This window comes from Pelodiscus sinensis, chromosome 3 (assembly GCF_052426305.1).
Source record: "Pelodiscus sinensis isolate ZL-2025 chromosome 3, ASM5242630v1, whole genome shotgun sequence".
Lineage (NCBI taxonomy): Eukaryota > Metazoa > Chordata > Testudines > Trionychidae > Pelodiscus > Pelodiscus sinensis.
In genome coordinates, this window is record NC_143054.1 from 94,205,000 (window position 1) to 94,226,375 (window position 21,376).

General features: G+C 40.3%; 1 protein-coding gene and 1 long non-coding RNA gene across 3 annotated transcripts in view; one reads left to right on the forward strand and one right to left on the reverse strand.

Moving 5' to 3' along the window:
* Nucleotides 1-21,376, forward strand: part of LOC149524678 (uncharacterized) — a 72,041-nt gene that overhangs the window by 47,924 nt on the left and 2,741 nt on the right. For both annotated transcript variants that reach the window (XR_016349170.1, XR_016349169.1), the window contains 2 exons: nt 7,436-7,590; nt 7,775-8,044. This is a non-coding gene — a long non-coding RNA (uncharacterized LOC149524678). The remainder of the gene's footprint in view (nt 1-7,435; nt 7,591-7,774; nt 8,045-21,376) is intronic.
* ARHGAP18 (Rho GTPase activating protein 18) overlaps nt 1-21,376 on the reverse strand; it is a 95,046-nt gene that overhangs the window by 3,257 nt on the left and 70,413 nt on the right. The window contains exons 9-14 of the mRNA XM_006118580.5: nt 19,903-20,062; nt 17,352-17,434; nt 15,465-15,671; nt 13,995-14,141; nt 7,821-7,945; nt 6,431-6,492 (exon numbers count right to left, since the gene is read on the reverse strand). Of these exons, the coding sequence (XP_006118642.1) occupies nt 6,431-6,492; nt 7,821-7,945; nt 13,995-14,141; nt 15,465-15,671; nt 17,352-17,434; nt 19,903-20,062 (784 nt within the window). The remainder of the gene's footprint in view (nt 1-6,430; nt 6,493-7,820; nt 7,946-13,994; nt 14,142-15,464; nt 15,672-17,351; nt 17,435-19,902; nt 20,063-21,376) is intronic.

Here is a 21,376-nt window from a genome sequence, read left to right on the forward strand (position 1 = left end):
AGTAATCGCATACAGTAATTCCTCATTTAACATGTGCCCACTTAACACAGTTTCACGATAGCACGATTTTTTTCTTAGGGAACGTTTTTTGAATTACACGACCATCCCAGAATAACACGATTTCCCCAGCTGGCCCATTGCTGGCAGATGCACAGGGCCTCCCCCGCCTCCCTGCAAAGTGATGGAGGGTTCGCCACTCGCCGCACCGTTCCCCGCTGACTCCTCCTCACTGGACGCTTTGCCCCCTCTCCTCCGCCCCCGCTTGCAGGCTGGCAGCTGGGTTTCCCCAGCCAGCCCATCGCCGGCGGCTGCACGGGGCTTTCCGCTCGCTGCGCCATTCCCCGGTGACCCCCCCCCTCTCCTGATGCAGTGTGGGTCCCAGCAGACCCGTCACAGGGGCATATTCCCACCTCAATCCCCCTTCCCTCTCCTCCCCTTCCCTTCCCCAGAGCAAAACACCTCCCCTCCCTGCTGTAACCCAGTCACCTTTCTCGCCCAACCTTGTGTCCCGGTCCCAACAGATACCACCTCTTGAAACACAACCTTTTCCATTATTTTCAATGAGAAAATTGACCCCACATAACATTACTGTAATATATATACGCATGTATTACACACACAAACTCTGCTGAAAGAACATTATTAAGGCTACAAAGTCAAGCATTCATAAGTTCAGAAATGGCAAATTTAAGATTCCTTGAGCAATTTTAATTCAGCTCCCTGTGCACAAGATACAGTGGTTAATTTCATGACTTCATAACTGACACGAAGGCTGGCCTCCTGCCAAACTTCAAATCCCTGCTTCAAACATGGAGGACCAAGAGCTTCTCAAAGAAAAGGTTATTTTTCTCTAACCTTGTTCTCAGAAATGGCCTATCAGTTTAGGATGAAATTTCATCTCCCTCTCTCTGCCTCCATCCCTGCCCCCAAAATAATCAGCCTGAGGCAGACACGCAGCATGGAACATTTCAGACCAAACTTTTAAAATTTTGCAAATGTATAAGCAACTGAAAATAGGATCTTATAATGAATAGTGCCAGGCAACCTGCTGATACTACCAGCCTTGCATAGAATACAGATGAAGGAGAAAAGACTCAGCAGCAACGATCAATAATTAAATATTATTGGTCATATTACTGCATTTCATAGTGAGCAGTTAGTTTGTGCCACTTTTTGTGCAATCTCTGCATGAGATTGCTATGTCGTGAAGAAAATGACAGCCAAGAGCAGAAGAGCCAAGACACAACAAATGAAAAGAGTCAGTCTGTCTGCCCATCAGCTTAAAGTCAGGAAGCTTCTCTTCACCAGCCCCACAGTAACTGATACAGTAATTAGAAGTAGAAAGCACAGGGAGTGATAAAATCCAATTATCACAAAGACTTATTAGAAAAGGGGAGGATTACTCAGGAGGTTTCCAACATTCCACCATATACCATATCAAATGTTCAGTAAATTTCCAACTTGCCACATCTTCGCTTTAGCGGGCACATAGAATAACTACATTTCAAACAGAAGGACTAATCAATAAACCAGTTTCTACATTACACATTAAGGAACCAGTTATAAATTAAAAGTAAAAATTCTCTCTCTCTCTCTCTCACACAGACACACACAGACACACACACAGCTTGACTACCACAGAGCTTCCCAGTATTACAAAATATGTGTACTCACATTATATTCTATAACTAGCACATTTATCCAGTGTTGCTTGGGAGCAAGAGTAAAGTGCACAGCTCATCTGCCCCGTGCACTCCCCAGCCGAAGTGAAGAATGCAGGAAACTGGATACTTTCCCCTCATTCGCTGATGAATGGGAACAGCCAGCAATGTCTCTGTATGAATCTGATGGGGGCGCTTCACCCCCTTACCCTCCTTAAAGCATGCCTAGGGGGTGGGTGGCTCAGGGCTGGAGCAATCCCAGATGGGAGTGCACCTCCAACCAGCCTTTTTCACCTGCCTAGTAAGTCTCTCTCTTTTCTATATGGTTTTATGAGATGCAGTCCCATTCCAGGCACATCCCATTTTCCTGTCACAGCCAAACCCTGACCTTGCTTTAAGTTATGATGATAAAAGCTGTCTACCAATTTGGTGGTCCTAGCTCTTACTGTTTAGGTGGAGTTCTTGAACAAACAAATAAACAAATATATAGTAGACTAGAAGGTGTACCTGGCGTTGCTCTGGTCCTTAACTCAGTTAATTTTTGTTTTTCTTCATTTAAATCATTGCCCTAGGGATGAGGGGTTCAATATTCAGGGGAGAGAGAACTACCCCAGCCCTCTTTCACCACAGGAGGTTGGGGCCAGGTGAGACACACCCGTCCATGGCTAATACAGATGTAGCGGGCACAGTAAGGGGAGGGGTGCTTATCCCCATGGCTGGGGGACAAACAGACAGAAACACAAAGAGACAGTCTCTTTCAAATATATAGTAGATACCTCTCCTTTTCTCCACTCCTGCTCCCTCATACCCCAATGGGTTAATAGCTGTGTTGGTCCCCATCTTTGGCCCCTTGCTGCCACCCTGTGGCCATTATAGAGTATAACTGTCCTTGCTTTCCATCCCATATCCCCTGCTGCCACCATGAGGTCATTATACAGCAGAGCCCTCCCTTTCCATTTTATGAGAAACAATCGAATTCCAGGCATGTCCCATGGTTGGTTGTTGCACAACCAACCCTTGGCTTTGTTTTAATTTATGATAAAAGAAAGCTGCCTACCAAATTTGGTGGTCCTCGCTCTGACCATTTAGGAGGAGTTCTTGAATAAACAGAGACAGACAGACTCTCTCAAATATATAGTAGATTACACACATACATGCAAAGAAACCCAGGATTATTTATGTACATACATTATATGCTACCACAATGTACTTGACATGTAGTACCATACAAGTCTCAGTTCCACTGAAGTTGATCACAAGCTCTTTTTCTATAATATTAATATTAATATTGCTGTAAAATAAACAAATGCTTCTCTCTTAAAAAAACAGCCTCATGAACCTGACAGATATAGAGAATCTGTGCAGGCACACATGGAGAACATGTGCAGACATTTGATATAAATTAATACTATTTTTATCAGACATTTAGGTATGCAGAATAATGAGCACAGAATAAAAACTTTTGTGACTAGTTGCTCTTACAATGTTGTATTAGAAAAACTGAAACATAGCTATACCACACTGTAACTTGTCCTTATAATAAGAGCTGATATTGTAATTATTTTGGTTTTTATAAAAACTGTTTAGCTGTTTTTAAATCAGTAACATGGTAGAGAAAAAACAGGTTAGAATCTGTAGAGAGAACAAAAGTATTATATTTTTGCTTAAAGTTATACATTTTGGTAAGCGTAGGCCACCGTTAATAGAAAAAACAAAGCAAATTTAATTAAGGTTTTCTAGCTCGTAAATGATTTAATTTGCTTAGCCTTTTAAAAATGTCTGATTAGAGTGATTCTCCATACAGACTTTAGAAAGAAACACTTTTCCATTCATTAAAGAAAAATTCTAGCACTGCATTCAAAATGTAGTTCTGGTATTAGTTACACTAAGCCACTCTCTTGTTTTAATAAGCTGTTATTCCGAGCTGGAAAGAGTAAGGATTGGGAAACTTGCACCACAGGAAGGCCAGGGAGTCTTTCCCTGACAGGAATTGTAAGGGAAGCCCTAACAGTGAGCCTGAAGACAGAACACTTTTATTGTTCCGTATACTTAAATATTTCTCATTTTTAAAAATAAATTAGCATGTTGCACCCTGCCAACCCCCCCCCCCCGCTCTCTGGCCGCTTTCACTTTCATGGCCAGAGAGTGTGAGAGCATGATGATGTCATTCTGTCACCAAGCACCAAAAACTTTTTTATATAGACAGAGAGAGAACTAGGAGAAGCTGTGACAATGGGATATGGGCTAAGGCAGGGCTGGGCAAAGTATGGCCCGGGGGCTGGATCCAACCCGCCAAGCCATCAGATCCAGCCCGCGGACCACCCTGACGGGACCCTCAGACATGCAGCTGCCGCAGTTTAAAGTGTAGTCTGTGCGGCTCTTTGCTCTGCAGGCAGGGGCTTTGTGTGATCTCTCCACCCATAGCCCAATCCTCAACTCCTATTGGCTAGAAACAACCAGCCAATAGGAACTGAACTCAGCCAATCTCTCCGTTTCCAGCCAACAGGGCTGAGAGATTGGCCTGGGGAATGGGGGCAGCACATGCCTCTTCCCCCTCCCAGAAGTGAGAGCCACATGGAGGGAGCAGCTTGCAGTTTTAAGAGATCTGGGGCTGGAGTAGGCAGGGAGTCCAGCCTGTCTTGGGTGTGCTGCAGTACTACTAGCTAGTAAACACTTAGGTAAGTGCTTCCCAGCCAGAGCCTGCCTCTGCACCCCTGCCCCTCCTGCACCCCAACTCCCTCCCCGGGTCACCATCTAAACCCTCTGTGCCCCAGCTCACAACTCCCTCCCACACCACTTCTGTACCCCCTCCTATACCAAGCCAGAATCCTCTCCTGCACCCAAACACCCTCCCAGACGCTGAACCCCATTCCCCTGCCTCACGTCACCACCCAAATCCTCTGCAGTCCGCCTGTTTCCCTTCTCCCAGGTCACAACTCACTCCCAGACTTTGCATCCCTTCCCCAGGCCAGAATTCTCTCTTGCACCCTTACTCCCTCCCTGACCCTACACCCCAAATCCCTGACCCAGGTCCAACCCCTTTATTCACCTAAACTCCCTCTCAGACCTCCCACCATCTCCTGCACCCCACTCCCTTACCGTGTGCACCCTTCTACACTTAACCTCCATCCTAAACCCTGTATCTCCTCTACAGAAAAGTGAAGCCCTTGACCACTTTGCAAAATCTTGGAGTTGCCCCCCACCAAAAATTATTGCCCACCCCTGGACTAAGGTGTCAACTACATGCTGATGACACCAGCTCTTTGCTTCCTTCTCGCTAAGGTTTCCATGATGCTTTACTGGAGTAAACTACTGGATAAAAAGCAACTGGTTCAGACTCATCCCAGGCCAAACAGAAGTGTTGCCAGTTGGCAGGGAACAGCACTTCAGAGAAATGCAAAAGCCTGTCACCATCATCTCACCTCTTCTACTCTCAAATCTTTTGAACTTTTCTCTGTTGCTAAACACCCGGACAGCAACAGTATTCAAAACCACATTTCCTCCTCTATCGCCAGCTCTACACTTCTGGAGAAAGTCCTTACTAGACCTGCTAAATTGAACCCTGGGATATCGATCTCCAGAGCGTTGATCTAGCGTAAGCTTAGACAAGGCCTATGACTGGGCAGGAATTGGAATTAAGCTTTCCTTCCAGATGAGAACCATGCTTTTATTAACTTTCAAACTGGACTACTATTAAAAGGTACACCTAGTAATTTGCCCGGTTATTGTATATGTATAGTATTCAGCAGCCTAACTTCTGAACAGGACACACCAATCTTGCACAGGTTTCCTGTGCTGCTCTGAGTCCAATTCCAGGTTCTGGCCCTCACCTACAAAGCCCCGAGTGATGTTCGCATATTATTTAAGTGACTGCCACTCTTGCCTCACACTGGCTTGGAAACTGGTAGGGACTCTTCTACCAGGGCACAATTTGGAGGTGCTGAGGCAGAATGGAATCTGCTTCTGCTGAGGCTCGGACACAGGCTAGCTTTCGGGTATGTTAAGGACCTCACTTCCTCATGTTTGTAATGCTAAAATATGTGGCATATGTGGGGGTTACTGTGAATTGGACCCTTCAAGGAGAAAGTTATGAAGGACAGAGAGTTTCTGTCAGGGGCATGTCTGGTATATAAACTTGTAGGGCAAAACATTAATATAATGGTGATAGACACTTTAAAAATGCAAATAATCATCAATCAATACTACTAGGAATGCCAGCTTAGCAGAGACCCATAATATAGACTATTCCATACTTTGGACCTACCTCTTACTTTCTACTTTTGGACTAATGCATCTGCAAAGGAGGACTGTGACACAATGTGCATGCTTGCCCATGCAACGTGGGGGCACAGAAGTGCTTTCCCCAGGCATTCTTGCACGTGGGAGCCTAGACAACGATCCATGGAACCTAAGCAAGCAGAGAGTGCCTAGGCCGAATCAGTGAACCTTCTGGATGTGACTACGCTGGTCCCTACTTCTTCTCCTTCCAGGACTGCTCACTTTTTAAGCTGTGCCAGGTGGCTCTGGGTGAACATGCAACCGTTAGGGCCTGGGAACTACTAATGAACCCCTGGAATAAAGGTATCAAGCCCATAATTAATTCAAAACTTTTAATTGATTGATTAATTTTAAAGAGCCAAACTTTTGCCTCTTCACACTTACATGCACCCACAGTGAAGTTAATGTGTGTCTGTGGATGTAACTGAGCGCAAAGTTAGGCCCAACCAATCTCATTTCAGCAAGGGAATCTGTTGAGAAATTATCCTTACCAATATTTCCTCCAATTTCATATAAAAATACCTCTTCTTTCTTGAGAGCTTGGGCAACTCCACTGTTAGAAACAAAAAAAAATGATTAGCTATCCCACCAAATCGCTTGCAATCAAACCACTTAAATGTGCTTGGGAAATGCTATGGTAGTTACAGAAACTGACAATGCAATGAAATTATCCTTACATTTCTATTTTACCTATCTCTTAACATACAGAAAGGAAAAGGACTATCACACCAGTATGATAATGAAAACACAAGTAATCCAGCCTAGTAAAATACGAAGAAGTAAAATAAATCAGACTTGAATTAATTGAGACCTTTAGAAAAGAATAATCTTTTTACTGACAGTTTGTGTCTGCTCTGTTTTTTATTTTGTTTTGGTTTTTTGTTTGTTTTTTTAACTGTTACTGCAAAAATGATTTTCCCATCATACATTTCATATCTCTGATACAGTGGCACAAGAGTGTAAGGAAAGGCATAATCATGCTTTTATGTTCCTTTTTATTTTTCTGGAACTAGAAGGAGGGCGGGGGCAAACCATAATTTTTCCCCAAAACTGTTGGGGAGACCAATAAAATTCTCATCTGATTGTGATGAGATGCTACAACATGCAGCAGAAAGGAATTTTTTGACAAAATCACAAGCCCCTTAAAAAAAGAATGTAGATGGGAATAAATTCTTAAACTTAACCAGAATGGAATGCTACTGCACCATCATTAATAACCATATAAATGATGTAGACGCTGAAAAGTTATTTTGCATTACCTCCCTCCCATTCACACACATACAATGGGGTCCAAAGTCCACTTAAGTTAATGATGTTAAAGTCCATTTAAGTTTCCAATGAGTTCAGCATGATTTGGATTAGGCCCAAATATAAAAACAGATTTACATCTGTGTGTGTGTCTCCCTCATAGGTCTACGTATTTTTATATATGAATTAATGGTAGTTTTTTTCCTTGAAGGTTTTATCTTCTCTTTTCCCCATTTTTTCTCTCTCAGACTTCTTTTCTTAAGAGTTCCCTGCTAAATGCTCCACAGGAAGATATAAAAACTTACTGTGTTCCATGGATGCCATTCCTAACCCAGCTGACAAAACAGCAATTAATTCTCTACCAGCATACTGCACTTTGCCATATTCCTGAAGGCCTCAATATGTAAGTATTTTGGCTTTAAGGAACATTAGAAGTGCTTCTTGGAACAATCAAAATCATTAGCTTATCAAATGTTTATTTTAACAGGCTAAACTCAGCTCAAGTGATCACTGAAAACACCTTAATTGTTAACTATATCTGCTGTTTCTCAACCAACTTTAAAACTTTTTTTTTGTGTGTGTGATAGGAAATACTCATTCTGAAATGTTAGTAAAACAAAAAGGGATTTGTACCTCTGCTGGCTGAGAAACCTGGCTACTATATCACTGGCTTTTAGTTCTTCCGTCAGCTGTATTGCCATGGAAACTTTCGAAAGATGAGGCGCTTGCACCCGTATCACTCCCTGAGGAACATCAGCCTGCAAAGCAATAATGAAATTGGAACAAAGCTGCTAGCAGCTGGCTTTGATGAGTTTCTCCAAATACTGCATGGAATAAGTAATTTAGTACAATGCTCTGTAAGTATGCTTAACTACTGTCTACATCACTGCATAAAAATGTTAACTACGCTGTAATTTACTAAATTACATCAGACCCTCAAATCTCTTTTTAATGGCAATAGAGAACTTTATAACAAAAGAACAGTAATGTTTAATTATTTTCTAAAGATGTTATGAATGATAACAGTAACGATTATTGCTATATTAAGAGTTAATTTCAGCACGTTAGGAAGCTTGGTGTTTGATATTGTAATACATGAATCAGATTCAGAAAGGAGATGTATGCACTAGCGCCAGACAAAAAATTCCAATTTCCTTTAACCTGAATTTCAAAAAAGATCTTACACAAGGATTCATGGATCTAATTTGTTCAATTGATTTTGTTAGCAAAATATTTTCCCTTTCATATACAAGACACTCACAAATAATTTCTGTAGCTTTTGTCCTCCTTTTCTTGTTATTCTGATTTTGTTCAGCTAGTCAGCATGTACTTTTGACTATATACATTTTACTTCAATCTTTAAATCCCATGGTGGTGAATATCAAACTTATATCAGTGCAGAGAAATTATTGCTTTTTCTATTCGATTTACAATAATGACATTTGGCATTACAAGAAGGCATAATTTATTTATATATTCAATCCTAATTTCTGGTCTTAGAAAACTTAGATAATTTTTCTGTACACATACACTACTAGCAGCAGGCCCCAAAGGTCGTTGTTTTGATGTGGAAAGAAGTGTTAAAATATCAGAAGTAGTCAGGTTTGCTGCAAAGAATATGAGAAGCTCTGAGAGGTTATTCCTTTTTTTTTCTTCAATACACTGTGATTGTAAAGCTGAATGTTTGTTGTGTCTTTATTAGTGAATCATATCAAAAGGTACAAGGGTTATAAATTTAAGCTTAGAAAAGTTCACAGATGTGTGTCTGCAGAAACTCCACTAAAATCAGTATTATGGAATAGTGTAGAACTGGTACAAATAAAATTAGAAAGAGATCTATAGGTCACAGAGTACAAATGTTATCCCACTATTAATTACATCATGGTGCTGAGTTCTGCAGTGATAAAGGAAGTCTGACTAATCAATGGACTAAGAACAATCACAGCTTACACTGTGCCCCAGGTACCTTCAGTCTTTTCATGTATTTTACAACTCTCAAAATTGAGCTGCTAGATGTAATACCTAGTTATGGCTAAAGAATTTACAACTGGTGGATCAAGAATTTGCAAGAGACTACTTGCAGTGATCATGACCATAAGCATTTGTCAAAAGGCATACAAAAATTAATTAGCTCATGCCTAAATAGCTCCTGCCTGTCTTTAAAACTGTTATGAACATACTGTCAGCAAGGGAACAATCGTGTAAGGGTGGAAAGGCTATTTATGCATATCCTGAATAGGTCTTTCATTGTGTTCTGCACAGTAAATTTAAATCAGGCTTCATTTTAGTATTCAGTGAGCTTACATAGTCATTAATTTTTTGTTCATCAGGCATATGACAGATGTGTGAGAAAACTGCTTGGTATGATTGTATGAGTGGAGGCACTCACCCAGGGAACAAATGCATTACAAATTTACACCATATTGTGACATCAAAGTTGTAGAAAACTTGTTTCATAGCTAAGGAAAATGAACCTATCATTTTCAATTCCTACATTTCTTGGAGGCGTTCATGCTCAACCATACCTACATTCAGAATACTCTACCGGTACGGGGCTTTTCAGTACCTTTCTGCTTTCCTCATCTCTGAGGCTCACTATGGGATAAACTGGTTGCTACAGGTTCCCTTCTCATCTGTCAGTGAGAAGAAGTTGATCCAACAAAAGATATTGCCTCGCTTGCCTTATCTCTTTATTATCCTAGGATCCACAGAGCTATAACACCACTGCATACAGATCAGTTACCTTGAACTATTATGCAACCTTAGATTGCTCTGTCCTGCCTATGACTCCTATGCCAAGAGGGATGGAATAATGGGTGACATAAAACTGGCTATGCCCCTCAAGGGTTTTCCTGCCTTGAGAGAACCTTCTGTTACCTGAGCTGCCTAAAGTAGATTTCAAACCCAGCTTGGTCCTTGCACCATAACTGTAATGAGATTTAATAAGAGCCATGGATCTAGCCTACAGAGCTGTAAATATAAATATTTTGGAAAGTAGATAACCTTCATGATTTTCTAAAAAGCAGTCATTAAAGGTAGGATTCACCCCTCTGCAGAGGGTCCTCCCAAAGCATGTCTAATACTTAAGTCCTGCTTAGCTGCTATTCTGAGAGCAGAACTTAAATGGAGCACAGGGCATGTGCTCTGCAGAAAGGTGTGGATAGTCCAGCACACACAGGATAGAGGGTGAAAAAGAGACTCTACTGTCATTTAAAACTATCCTGACATATTAAGATAATTTAAAAACTGTGACTTTAATTTATAACTCATAACCCACTCATTGAGCACTGGGGATTCCATGCTATGTAAATTATATAGACATTAGTCCCATTTATTTAGGAGTCTGATTCCACAAACAAGGAAACAGATGGACACTTAGAGATGTGCTGTGAAGAATTCTAAAGTTATTTCAGTATTCAAAGAACAAGTCCAGACATGTCAATTACTATTTCAGCACTGTAAGAAAATGTTTTATGTCATCAGGAACTATACATTACAATCTCAAGTCTGAATAATACACGATATCCAAATATGACTACTACGCTTCCCTGCATCAAATATTATGCAAGTAATTTATACAAGTAACAATGATTTGTGAAATAAACTACCATTACATTTTTCAGTAAGATTGGTGCTTGAAATAATACAAGGAGATTTACAGCTGGGTTAAGATCGGTTACATGATACCTCAGTCTTAATTCTTAAATGGCTTGTGAAAGGGGGAGGGAAAGATGGATGTTTTTGATGACAAATGCTCCACACCACCAAATTACATCAGTTAAAAATAAAAAAAGATCTAAAAATACTGAATGATTTAACTCCTTCACTGCATTCAGCTGCTGTTTCTGTAATGTAGCAGATGATGGCAGTATTCTTTTAGGTGCCAACATCCTAATTGTACTGAACTGTTTTCAAAGAATCTATATGCCATTAATCTTCCCACTTTAAGTGGTCAGTGTAAAGGAATTACATGTTAATTTTTGGCTATTTCCATTTTTAAAAGGTAGGTAGATGGAAAATTCATTCTTTGCATGTGCATTTGAAAGAAAGATTGAGTAGTATCTTAGGAATCAGTCTGTTTTGAAATTGTGTCCTAGTCAGAGATGTTTCAAATCCTGCATTATACCTCTGAATATGGATAAAAAATGTTGAAAACTCTAGCCCTCATCTTGCAATTTAGATGCAAAGGGTAGATTCCTTTACCTGTATAGAGTCCATTGTATACAAAGGCCTGCACTGACCCCCTCTCCCTCCCTTCTTTATAGGAACAAGGACTAAGTTTTTGCCTTTTGGCAGAAATGCAGTCAAACTTCATGCCCCTTAAATGGCACTTCTTAGTCAGTTTATACAGAACTATGAAATGCTGCCTTGTTAGGGGAGCAACATTGATCCCAAACCAACCATCAATAGAGGTAGGACTTTTGCAAAGAATGTCACACAATGATCATTCTTCTCATAGGTATATTTGGAGTGACTCTATGGGGAGGACTTTAATAAACAAATATCAGTAGTTACTGATATATCTCTAATCCCTAAATTATGGCTGTCTTGCACATACACCATCAATTTTAGAAAAGTATCTGTGAAGAAGTAGACATCTAAGTTTAACTGGCAAGTTATTTAGCCTACCTTTAAATGTCACGTGCACACTTCAGCTTTTCCTGACCTTAAAAAAACCCTATCCATTACACAAATTAAGGGTTGCTTTCTTGAAAAAAGTATATACTTCACTGTTACATCATCTTGCATCAAACACTCTTAAGAGCTTTTGTTGTTATTTTTGTTCAAGATCATGGATTTTAAGTGTACATTCATTTCAGGCTCTCTCCATTGTTCATGACAATTCTATTCCTGTGAGAAAGTAGGAAACTGATATAAACATGAACCCTATGCTACAGTGTACTGAGAAAGAAATTAACACATTTCAAAATTCCTTCTACCCACAGTGACAAAACAGACAGGAAGATGAGAGGGATATTGCAACATACACACGGCATAAATCAAACCGCTGACAGCTCTAATTTTTAGCCTAATGGCCTTGACAAACATGCTTACATTATAAAAGTGTAGTCCTTATATATCAAAGCTTGCCCTGAGCTACAAATGACAAAGAAAATCAGACAATTCAGGCCAGTGTAGTTTTACAGCCTTCCACAAGATGTCTCTGGCTCACCAAAATCTGGAATATGACCTCTGCTGAAGAAGATGATCTGTTCACACTCATCCAAGCCCAATTTTTATTCATTATGGTACAAGGGAAACATATACTTGATGTTACTTGGTTGTGTGTTTAAAATACCAATTACCTTCACAATTATCTTTTTTCAGATACAGTGGATTTTAGTGGTAAATAAACTAAAAAGTTAATTATATTTAAGTAATTGAAAATAATGATGCAACAGGTGTGTTTGGGGTTAAAACACCATATTAAGAGAGACAGTCCAATTAGCCGATTCCAAGATTACAAACCAACAGAACAAAAATTCTCCAAAATCCACATGCAATTTAAAATCAGGATGTTTGCTATGCGAGGGGCTGTTGCACTGAAATCTATGCTTAATAATCACTTCTGGGACTGACAAAAACTGCTTTCTTAATAAAGATGATACTCTAAATTGTACTCTGCGTATCTGAGAATGCAATGAGATGAAATATTAAGATAGTGTTTTCATAAAGGGTTGTATCTTGTACAGGTTTTACTATATATTCAGTTACTTAATACATTCTTGACAATTTGTTCTCTTCACTGTTTAAAAAGACAATAATCCTCTCAGTCTACTAGACTTTAAAAATCCCTTTCATTTCCCCCGCCACGCATCGTATTATAGTGCCTGCCAGATTTTTCACTGTCCTTGTTATTGGTTCAAAGTCAGTTGTGATCCCATTCCAACATGGTTACCATCTGACCTGAAAGTATACAGAACGAAATGATATGCTCTACATATAGTTGTTAAGTGTAGCTTTATATAATGGAATTATAAAGAAGAATGTGGTGCATTATGTACATAGACCAGTATTTCTTAAACTGTGCTCCCCGGCACATCGGTGTGCCACAAGGCAGTCGGAGGTGTGCCGTGGAGAACAACAGAATTAAAAATGGCCACTCTTATAGGGGCAGGCGACGCTTTTTTTTGGCTCAATAACTTTCCCAACCCTTTCCTTTCCCCAACAACTCCCGCCCTCCTCACAAAAATCCTTGGTGTTCCTCTTTCTCATAAAAATAGTTTGGTGTTCCTCGGTCTTAAAAAGTTTAAGAAACACTGACATAAACCTTCATGCTTTTAGTTGTGGCCTTCCACTGCACTCTTCTATGTTTCACTATCATCACTATTAATTTACATTGGGCTGTAATCATTACAATGTATCTAGAAAATTCAAAGAGTGTCAGAAAAATTCTACATTTCTATCTGGAAATGCAAACAATTAGATGCATGTTCAGCAACAATCATAATACATACTTTGGGAAGTTTAACTGCCTCCTATGTACTATTTGCTAAAAGATACTTTATGAGTACATATTAAATGCTATTAGAATATATAAACACAATAAAATAAGACAATACTTCAGGATGAGATTTTCAAAAGTGTCTCATGATTTTGTGTCCTTCTGGACACCAAACTGAAAAAAAAAACCCTTAAGGTTTTTCACAGGATGAAAAATGAGATCTCTTGAAGGTGAGTCTAGTTTGACACCCAAGAATTAAAAGTCTCCTCTCAGATACACCTAGGTAAATCAAATCAATTCACTGTAAACAAACGGAGAATTTGGCTCACTATCTATGATTTGACAAGAGCCTATTTTCTTACATCATTGGGGCTCTTGTCTTGCTTTTCATATTTCTCCTTGTCATAAGCCATCTTTTTCAGCAGTTTCTTCATAGCTTTGTCTTTTTTCTCCTTTTTCTGACATGCAGTGTTTTGCTTTCTCACTTGGTTGACTATAAATTTAGGAATCTGAAAGAATACACATCTTAATTATTAACGCACATTTAACTTCCTTGAAAACTACACGCCTACTAAAACTTTCTTAGTGACACACTGTCAGAGGCAACGTGCAAAAGTTAATATTTATTGCCAGTAGCAGTTAAACACTCACAAGTGTCAGTCTTAGGCCTGGACCCCGCATTTGAGATCTGCAAGTGTTAAAATTAATAGGAATATTAAGGAACAAGGTCTCAACGTGAATGAGTGTCAGAACTGGGCTCTCACCTAATGCTTCTACTTCCACAAATCAAAAAATAATAAACAAGGAATTTGTACTACAGAGTTTGCCTCCATCATAATTTTGTGTTAGTCTGTTGGAGGAGACTGGAGATTGCTAACAATAGCTGGTGGAAAACAAAGCTCCAAGTTTCACAGGGCTGACTAACATCTTCCTTGTAGGTCTTTCAGAGAGGCTGTCATGATATAACTAATTTTTCTCAAAGTACAATGAGTGACCCTATATAGAAATAAATTGCAGAACAGGAGACAAATAACTAGAGGCTGAAAAGGGCAAATTACTCATTAAAATGGATTGTAGTTATAAACTACCCACAGGTATCCCAGATGACTTGGCTTTGAGGTCAGGTATTCTACATGGCTACGTCTAGACTGGCATGATTTTCCGCAAATGCTTTTAATGGAAAAGTTTTTCTGTTAAAAGCATTTGCAGAAAAGAGCGTCTAGATTGGCACGGACGCTTTTGTGCAAAAGCACTTTTTGCGGAAAAGCATCTGTTCCAATCTAGACGCGGTTTTGCGCAAGAAGCCCCAATCGCCATTTTCGCGATTGGGGATTTTTTGCGCAAAACAGTTCTTCTCTGTCCACACTGGCTTTCTTGCGCAAATAAATTTGCGCAAGAGGGCTTTTTCCCGAATGGGAGCAGCATAGTGTTTGCGCAAGAACACTGTCAATCTTACATTAGATCGTCAGTGTTCTTGCGCAAATTCAAGCGGCCAGTGTAGACAACTGGCAAGTTTCTGCTTTTGCGGAAAAACTTGCCAGTCTAGATGCAGCCATGGTATATAGTCTGTGTATTACATTAATAGACTGAAAGTCTAATTTTGCTCTCATCTATAATGATTTTATCATTGATGTAATTCCACTGAGAATTACCCATTAGTTAGGGACCAGCTGTGCCCTTTGCTTCCCTCTTCTCCCCTATTCCAATATGTCAATCTCACTCCTAGGTCAGTGGTAAAGGTTCAGGTGCTCCTTGATCTTTGAAAGCAATGATGCTTTGACTGAGACTTTGTAAAACTTAGGAGAAAAGCATAATAAATTAAAGAAACTTACTGTCCAAAGAAGTTTTTGGTATTTAATCATGAAGCGCATGACGTTTGCTGTTCCAGCAGCCATAGCAAACTCGCTTTGTTCAATAGTCTTTGAGCCAAACCCATGAAATGTGAAGAGGTTTGGGGCCATCACCATTGCAACATTATTTAGTGTCATTTTATTTTTATCTCGATGATCAATTACCCGTTGGAGGAACTCAAGCAGAATCTGAAATTAGAGTAGTACTTGACGACAAGCTTTGCACATCAAAAAATCATGTACAGTGACACATCTTGTTATGTAGCCTTTGAAAAAGCTTTTTTATATCCCCGTTAACAAAAGGTTATAAAAAAAAGCAAAGAATGATGGAAAGTGCAGATGTGTTTATTCACAAGGCTACAATATGAACTTACTTACACTACTTTACTGATTAGTTCAAATCCTCACTTAGAGCTGAGAATGTGAAGAAGTAAATCATTCTTCATTCTACTGTAGTTTTGGGGTAACATTTTCAAAGGCATCTAATGGTCTCCCTACACTGCAATAGACACCCACGGCTGGGTGTACCAGCTGACTCAGGTTCACAGGGCCCAGGATAAGAGGCTGTTTAACTGCAGTGTAGACATTAGAACTCAGCCTAGAGCCTGGACTCTGGGACCCGAAGCTGTGCTGAAACTCTTTTATTTACTCCGGTCATGCAGACTACTGATCAGCAGAGAAGTGCATTGTGAGCCACAGGTAGTCTCTGGAACTGCTTCTGTCAAGGTGACAAAGCACTTGTCAGTCTCTAAGCAATGACACTTCAGCTATTTCTAGCATAGCCGCTGAGCATTCCAGTGGTGCTTTTGTCAAAGTAGACTGAAAAAAAAAATACTGTCCCTACAACTTTGCACCATATACAGCTCTTCTAAATTTGTCTTTGGCACAATTTCAACAGTGATCAAACACCAGAATCCAAGCTTAGGGTGATGAGAACAGAACCAAAGGGCAAAGTGATTTGGAAGGTTTAGAGCAATGGAGACAGGGAAATCCTAACTCACAAAGAGAGAAAATAAACAGTACAGATAAAAATGGGGATATAGTCAAACAACTGCACCCATCACATTCAAGTGACTATCTTGCCTTTTTGCCTCCATACTATTCTAAGCTTGTTTTTTTCCATGAAAACCAGCAATAAAGGCTGCAGAAATGGTCCTGAATTAGGATTTTGATTAGGAAGTTGAAGGAGAGGTGCGTCATTACAAATGATGATGATCTCTGGTAAAATGTCAGTAGTATTTAAGAATCAGATTTGAAAGGTATTTAGACTGTACTACCCAATGATTTAGGAGCTCAAGTCTCATTTTCAGAAGCATCTTGGTCACTTTAGGATTCTAAGTTCCATAGAATTTCAGTGAGACTGAATATATGTCTACACTACAATCTGAGCTGTGATTAGAACTCAGGTAAACATACCTGTATTGGTGTGTTGAAAAATATCTGTTTAGATGCAGCAGCGTGACTTCAATGTAAAGTTTGCAAGCCAACCAAGGACCCTGGGTACCTATTTGCATTGCTGAAGACTGCACCATTGCATTTACACTGCTTTTCTTAGCCCTGAAAGCTTGGGTTAAATCTAGCACAGGTATGTTCATCCAAACTGCAGTCATATCTGGCACTGCAGCGCACACATAACTTTAGATTTTGAAGTGCTCAAGTCACTTGTAAAAATGAGATCAGAGTCCTGAGTTACTTACACATTTTTGAAAATTTTACTCTCTCGCTTAAGTGGTCTCAAATATGAAAAAAGTAACAACTGGCTAGTTAAAATGTTAAAAGGTACTTGAACTTTTCACAATAGATACATTTTAAAATAAGTTCACTTTCCTAATTCATACTTTGTTTAAAAAAGTGAATAGCCAATCTAACCTTCAAAGTGTCTCTGTTTGTTTCAGGTAGGAGTAATACCAAAAGATTCAGTGCTTGCAGTTGATGCTTCTTGGTGGGAAGATCTGCCAGGGAAGCATATAAATCTCATTTCTTTAATAGTTTTATATTTTCCCTCCAAAACAAGCATAAAAGGTTAAATATTCTTGTAAAATGTCATGTTCACAACAGATACATTTAATAAGCAAGGCAAGTTTTCACAGTATGACAAAAGATTGACAGATATTTCTCCTCTGATGTTAATTTCCAAATGTTGTTTTATGACTCGGTTGCAATATGATTCACCGCTGTTTTGACAATAGCTTTTTCTCATACTTTATTTTGCAATGCCACAACATGCAAGAGAAAGCAGAATGATTCATCCCTATCTGGGCTTGTGTCCAGGCATATGAATGAGTATGTCATTGACTGAAATTATAATGTGAATTGTTGCATAATCTCTTAGATCTATCCTACCAGAATGTACATAATGTGCTGCTGAATGTAACAGGTGCGCACTAACACTGTACAGATTACAAACATAAAATGGAGGACAGTACCTGCTGGGTCACTGAGTCCTGTTGCAAGCAACCCAAGCAGACTATTCTGTTCATAAAGTATCTACCTAATATTAATGAGTGATAGCAGTTGCAGCAGTGATAAGGTTAACAACAATACTGTGGATGATGTTAATAACGGTCATGAAGATGTTCCTATTCTGTAAAAATTGTACTTATTTTATTGTACATGGACAATAGAGAAGAGACAGGCACGTTTAAAATAAATAGCTATGACTCTCTGGCCAAATTTGCACTGTCCTTTTGAACATGTGACAGTCTTAAATGGTATGGATCTAATCATGTGAGGACTCTTCATATGCAGAGGAATCTTTGGATGTGGTAGAACCACCATAGTGGCTGCCCAGAGCTCAGCTGACTACTGATGGAATGAAGACATGGACAGAGCCGCCTTAGTTCCCAGCAATCCATCGTTGTGGAACAGCCCCAGAGGGCTACTGGCTGACCAAAAAAATTAAATTGCTGCTAGGAACTGCATATCTCACTGGCTGCAGAATCTCACCCATATCTCACTGGCTGCAGAATAAGGCTGCACAAAGGTGTCTTAAACCTTGACCCCATCCGCTCCTGACTTGTATCACGTGCTCTGCAATCTGGGCCCCTTTCCTGTGACATGTGAAGAGATTCCATGTATGTGTGACCCTATTGCTCTCTTGGCCATCTGGGATTCTCCTATTACCTTCTTCCAAAAGTGACTGGTTCTCTTGGTCACAGACAACAGGAAATGGATCTCTCTGAAATCTGTCAGCATCCCACTTGTGTTGGCTATGGGACTTAATAAAAAGAGATACTCCCCACTCCTGCTAGACTTCTCAAAGAATCACAAATTCAGTATTCTGCACACCCTCTTTTTAAAGGAACAAGTGGGTGTTCTGGCTCAGCTTGGTGCTTTATTAGGCAATAGTTGATGGTGGAGTAGATTCTCATAGTAACTGGCTGACTATTGGGGAACTGATGCTAATCAACAGCTCTGACATTTTTTCTGACAGATACCAAATAGTCTCAAAATATTATCAGAAGCAGCATATTTCATTTCTGTTTGATTTCCAGCTGAACTGTAACTTCCTCACTGCGGCTTATTTAAAGAGAATGATAATTTATAAATTGCTGATATTTTAACTGTAGTTTTTTAGGGCTTGTTTCACTGAAACAGAGAGCTTGAGTTACTCCCTTACCAGCACTCTGGCTCCTGCTACCCCCGCCCGATTGATTTTGCTGAAGGTCAGTGGGTCCCAGCCCAAAAATGTTTCCTTGCCCCTGCTCTAGTGTAATGCCCCACTTAACATTTTCTAGCTCGAGTTAAGTGTGGACAGGAGTCAGTGTAGGGACAACACTCAAGTTCTAGCTCAAGCTAGCCGTGAGTGAAGACAATTCAGAAATCACCTTCGCCTTATAGTTCACCTAGACTATGTCTACACTCGTGGCTTCTTGCACGAGTAATATGCAAATGAGGCTAAGCATGGAATATCGCCGAGCCTCATTTGCATACCTAATGAGCCACCATTTTTTTCACAAGAGGCTCTTGCGCAAGAAGGAGCGTCTACACTCCTTCTGAAAAGTAATAGATGTAACGGCATTACGCAAGAGGGTTTTTCTTGTGCAAGAAGGGGCAGTATTCCACGCTTAGCCTCATTTGCATATTACTCATGCAAGAAGCCGCAAGTGTAGACATAGCCCTAATGTTTCCCAAATACTGTTATATAAATCTGTGTATTTTCTTTCCCAGGTGTGCTAATGCATGCTGCTCTGTGGGGAAAAAAAAGTCTCATTTGAACACTAGCCAAGCAACAGCCAACCTTTCCTGGACAGAATTAATCCTACTGCTATATAATGTATTGTTCAGGCTCACATACTGTTAGTGAAAATGGTTTTACAGCAAAGGCATATTTGTTGAGACAATTTTCTTCTCTGTATTTAGTATGCTGCTGTTTGTAGTGTCACCTTTGTATAGCTGAGACAGAAGAGGCACTGCTTACTCTGCACATCCTGGAAAGCTTTAAGATATTCCACAGTGAGCAGTGGCTGAGGAAGTTCTCGGATGAAGAGTTTTAAAAGACTTGCTGCATCATGTTGCTTTACACTTTCCCAGTTGAAAGTCCCTTCATAAAACTTTGCTTCCAGCTCTTGGCAAAGACCCTGAAAGACAGCAGAATAGAAAGTACCAGCAATGCAGTTTTACTGATGCTGGTGGAGGATTTGTGCATTTCCCTTATAGCAATATTTTCCACCCTTTGAAAAAAAAAAGCATCTGAAATTATCATTCAAGTACCACCTGCTGTTACTAATTTGCTACAAAAAGGTAAACTCTAGACAAGAAATATTAGAATTGTGCAATTAAAACCAAATTCTAATGGACACCAGACAGTATATCTGTTGCCAAGGCATTGGCACACCTACAGGGCCAAATCCTGCACCACTTCCTTAAGGTCACATGGTACTTTGTGCAAGAAAGAGCCTGATAAGAGCCAGATAATTATGTAAGTTGAGACTCAGAGTCTCCTATCAATACTTTCCACTGAGGCAAAGTTCCCTTTTCCTCTTAAGGCACGTCTTCATTCCCTGTGCTGGAGATCATCATTTGATTTAGCGGGTCTAGTTAAGACTCATAAATCGAACACTGAGGGCAGCTCTCGCCAGCACCTGTACTACTCCCAGTTGCGAGGAGTAAGGAAAGCCAACGGGAGCAAATGCTCCCGTCGGCCTCCCTCTGTGAAGAAGGTACCAAGCTTGGGTTAAGGTAGGCCAACTCCAGCTACAAATGTTACATAGCTGAAGTTGTGTACCTTAACCTGGCCTTCCAGGTCTATTGTACACCTGCCCTTACTGAAGAGGGAAATATCCAAACCTGCGGATGGATTGGTATCTGTGAAAAATCTCAAATCAGCCCTGGATATGTGCACAGATGTTCAAATCCCTACTGAATGGCTTCCATGGTAGTGTTCACTAGTGTTGGACCTTAAACCTGCTCTTTCTTTGAGCTGGGGATTGGGTATTACACAGTGAAGAGTAAGCAGCATCAAACAACACTGACTGCTTCAACATTGCCTTATGCAGTGTAGTGGGGTGGAATGGCCTCCCACTCACCCTGAGGGGGAGGCACCCCTCCCTGAGCTTTGGTGGGCAGCACCTGACTAAAACCCACCTGACCAGAAACCAGGAGGCTGGGGCAGGGATATAAAAGGCCTGCCAGACAGGCCAGTGAGGCCCCAGTGACTGACGGAGCCAGAAGCCTCCCCTGCGCACTCAGAGGAGGAGCTGGACACATGGGAAGCCAAGGACTGGCTGTTAACTGGTTAGGATTCCTACTTCAGATTTCATTCAATTTAATAGATTACTGGATGTCTCAGGAGACCTGGAGGCACCTAGGCACCAAGGGAAAAGAACCCAGGACCCAACCCACCAAAATGTGATGATAAATTCTCAACTCGATGGGTAAAACATTGAAAATGC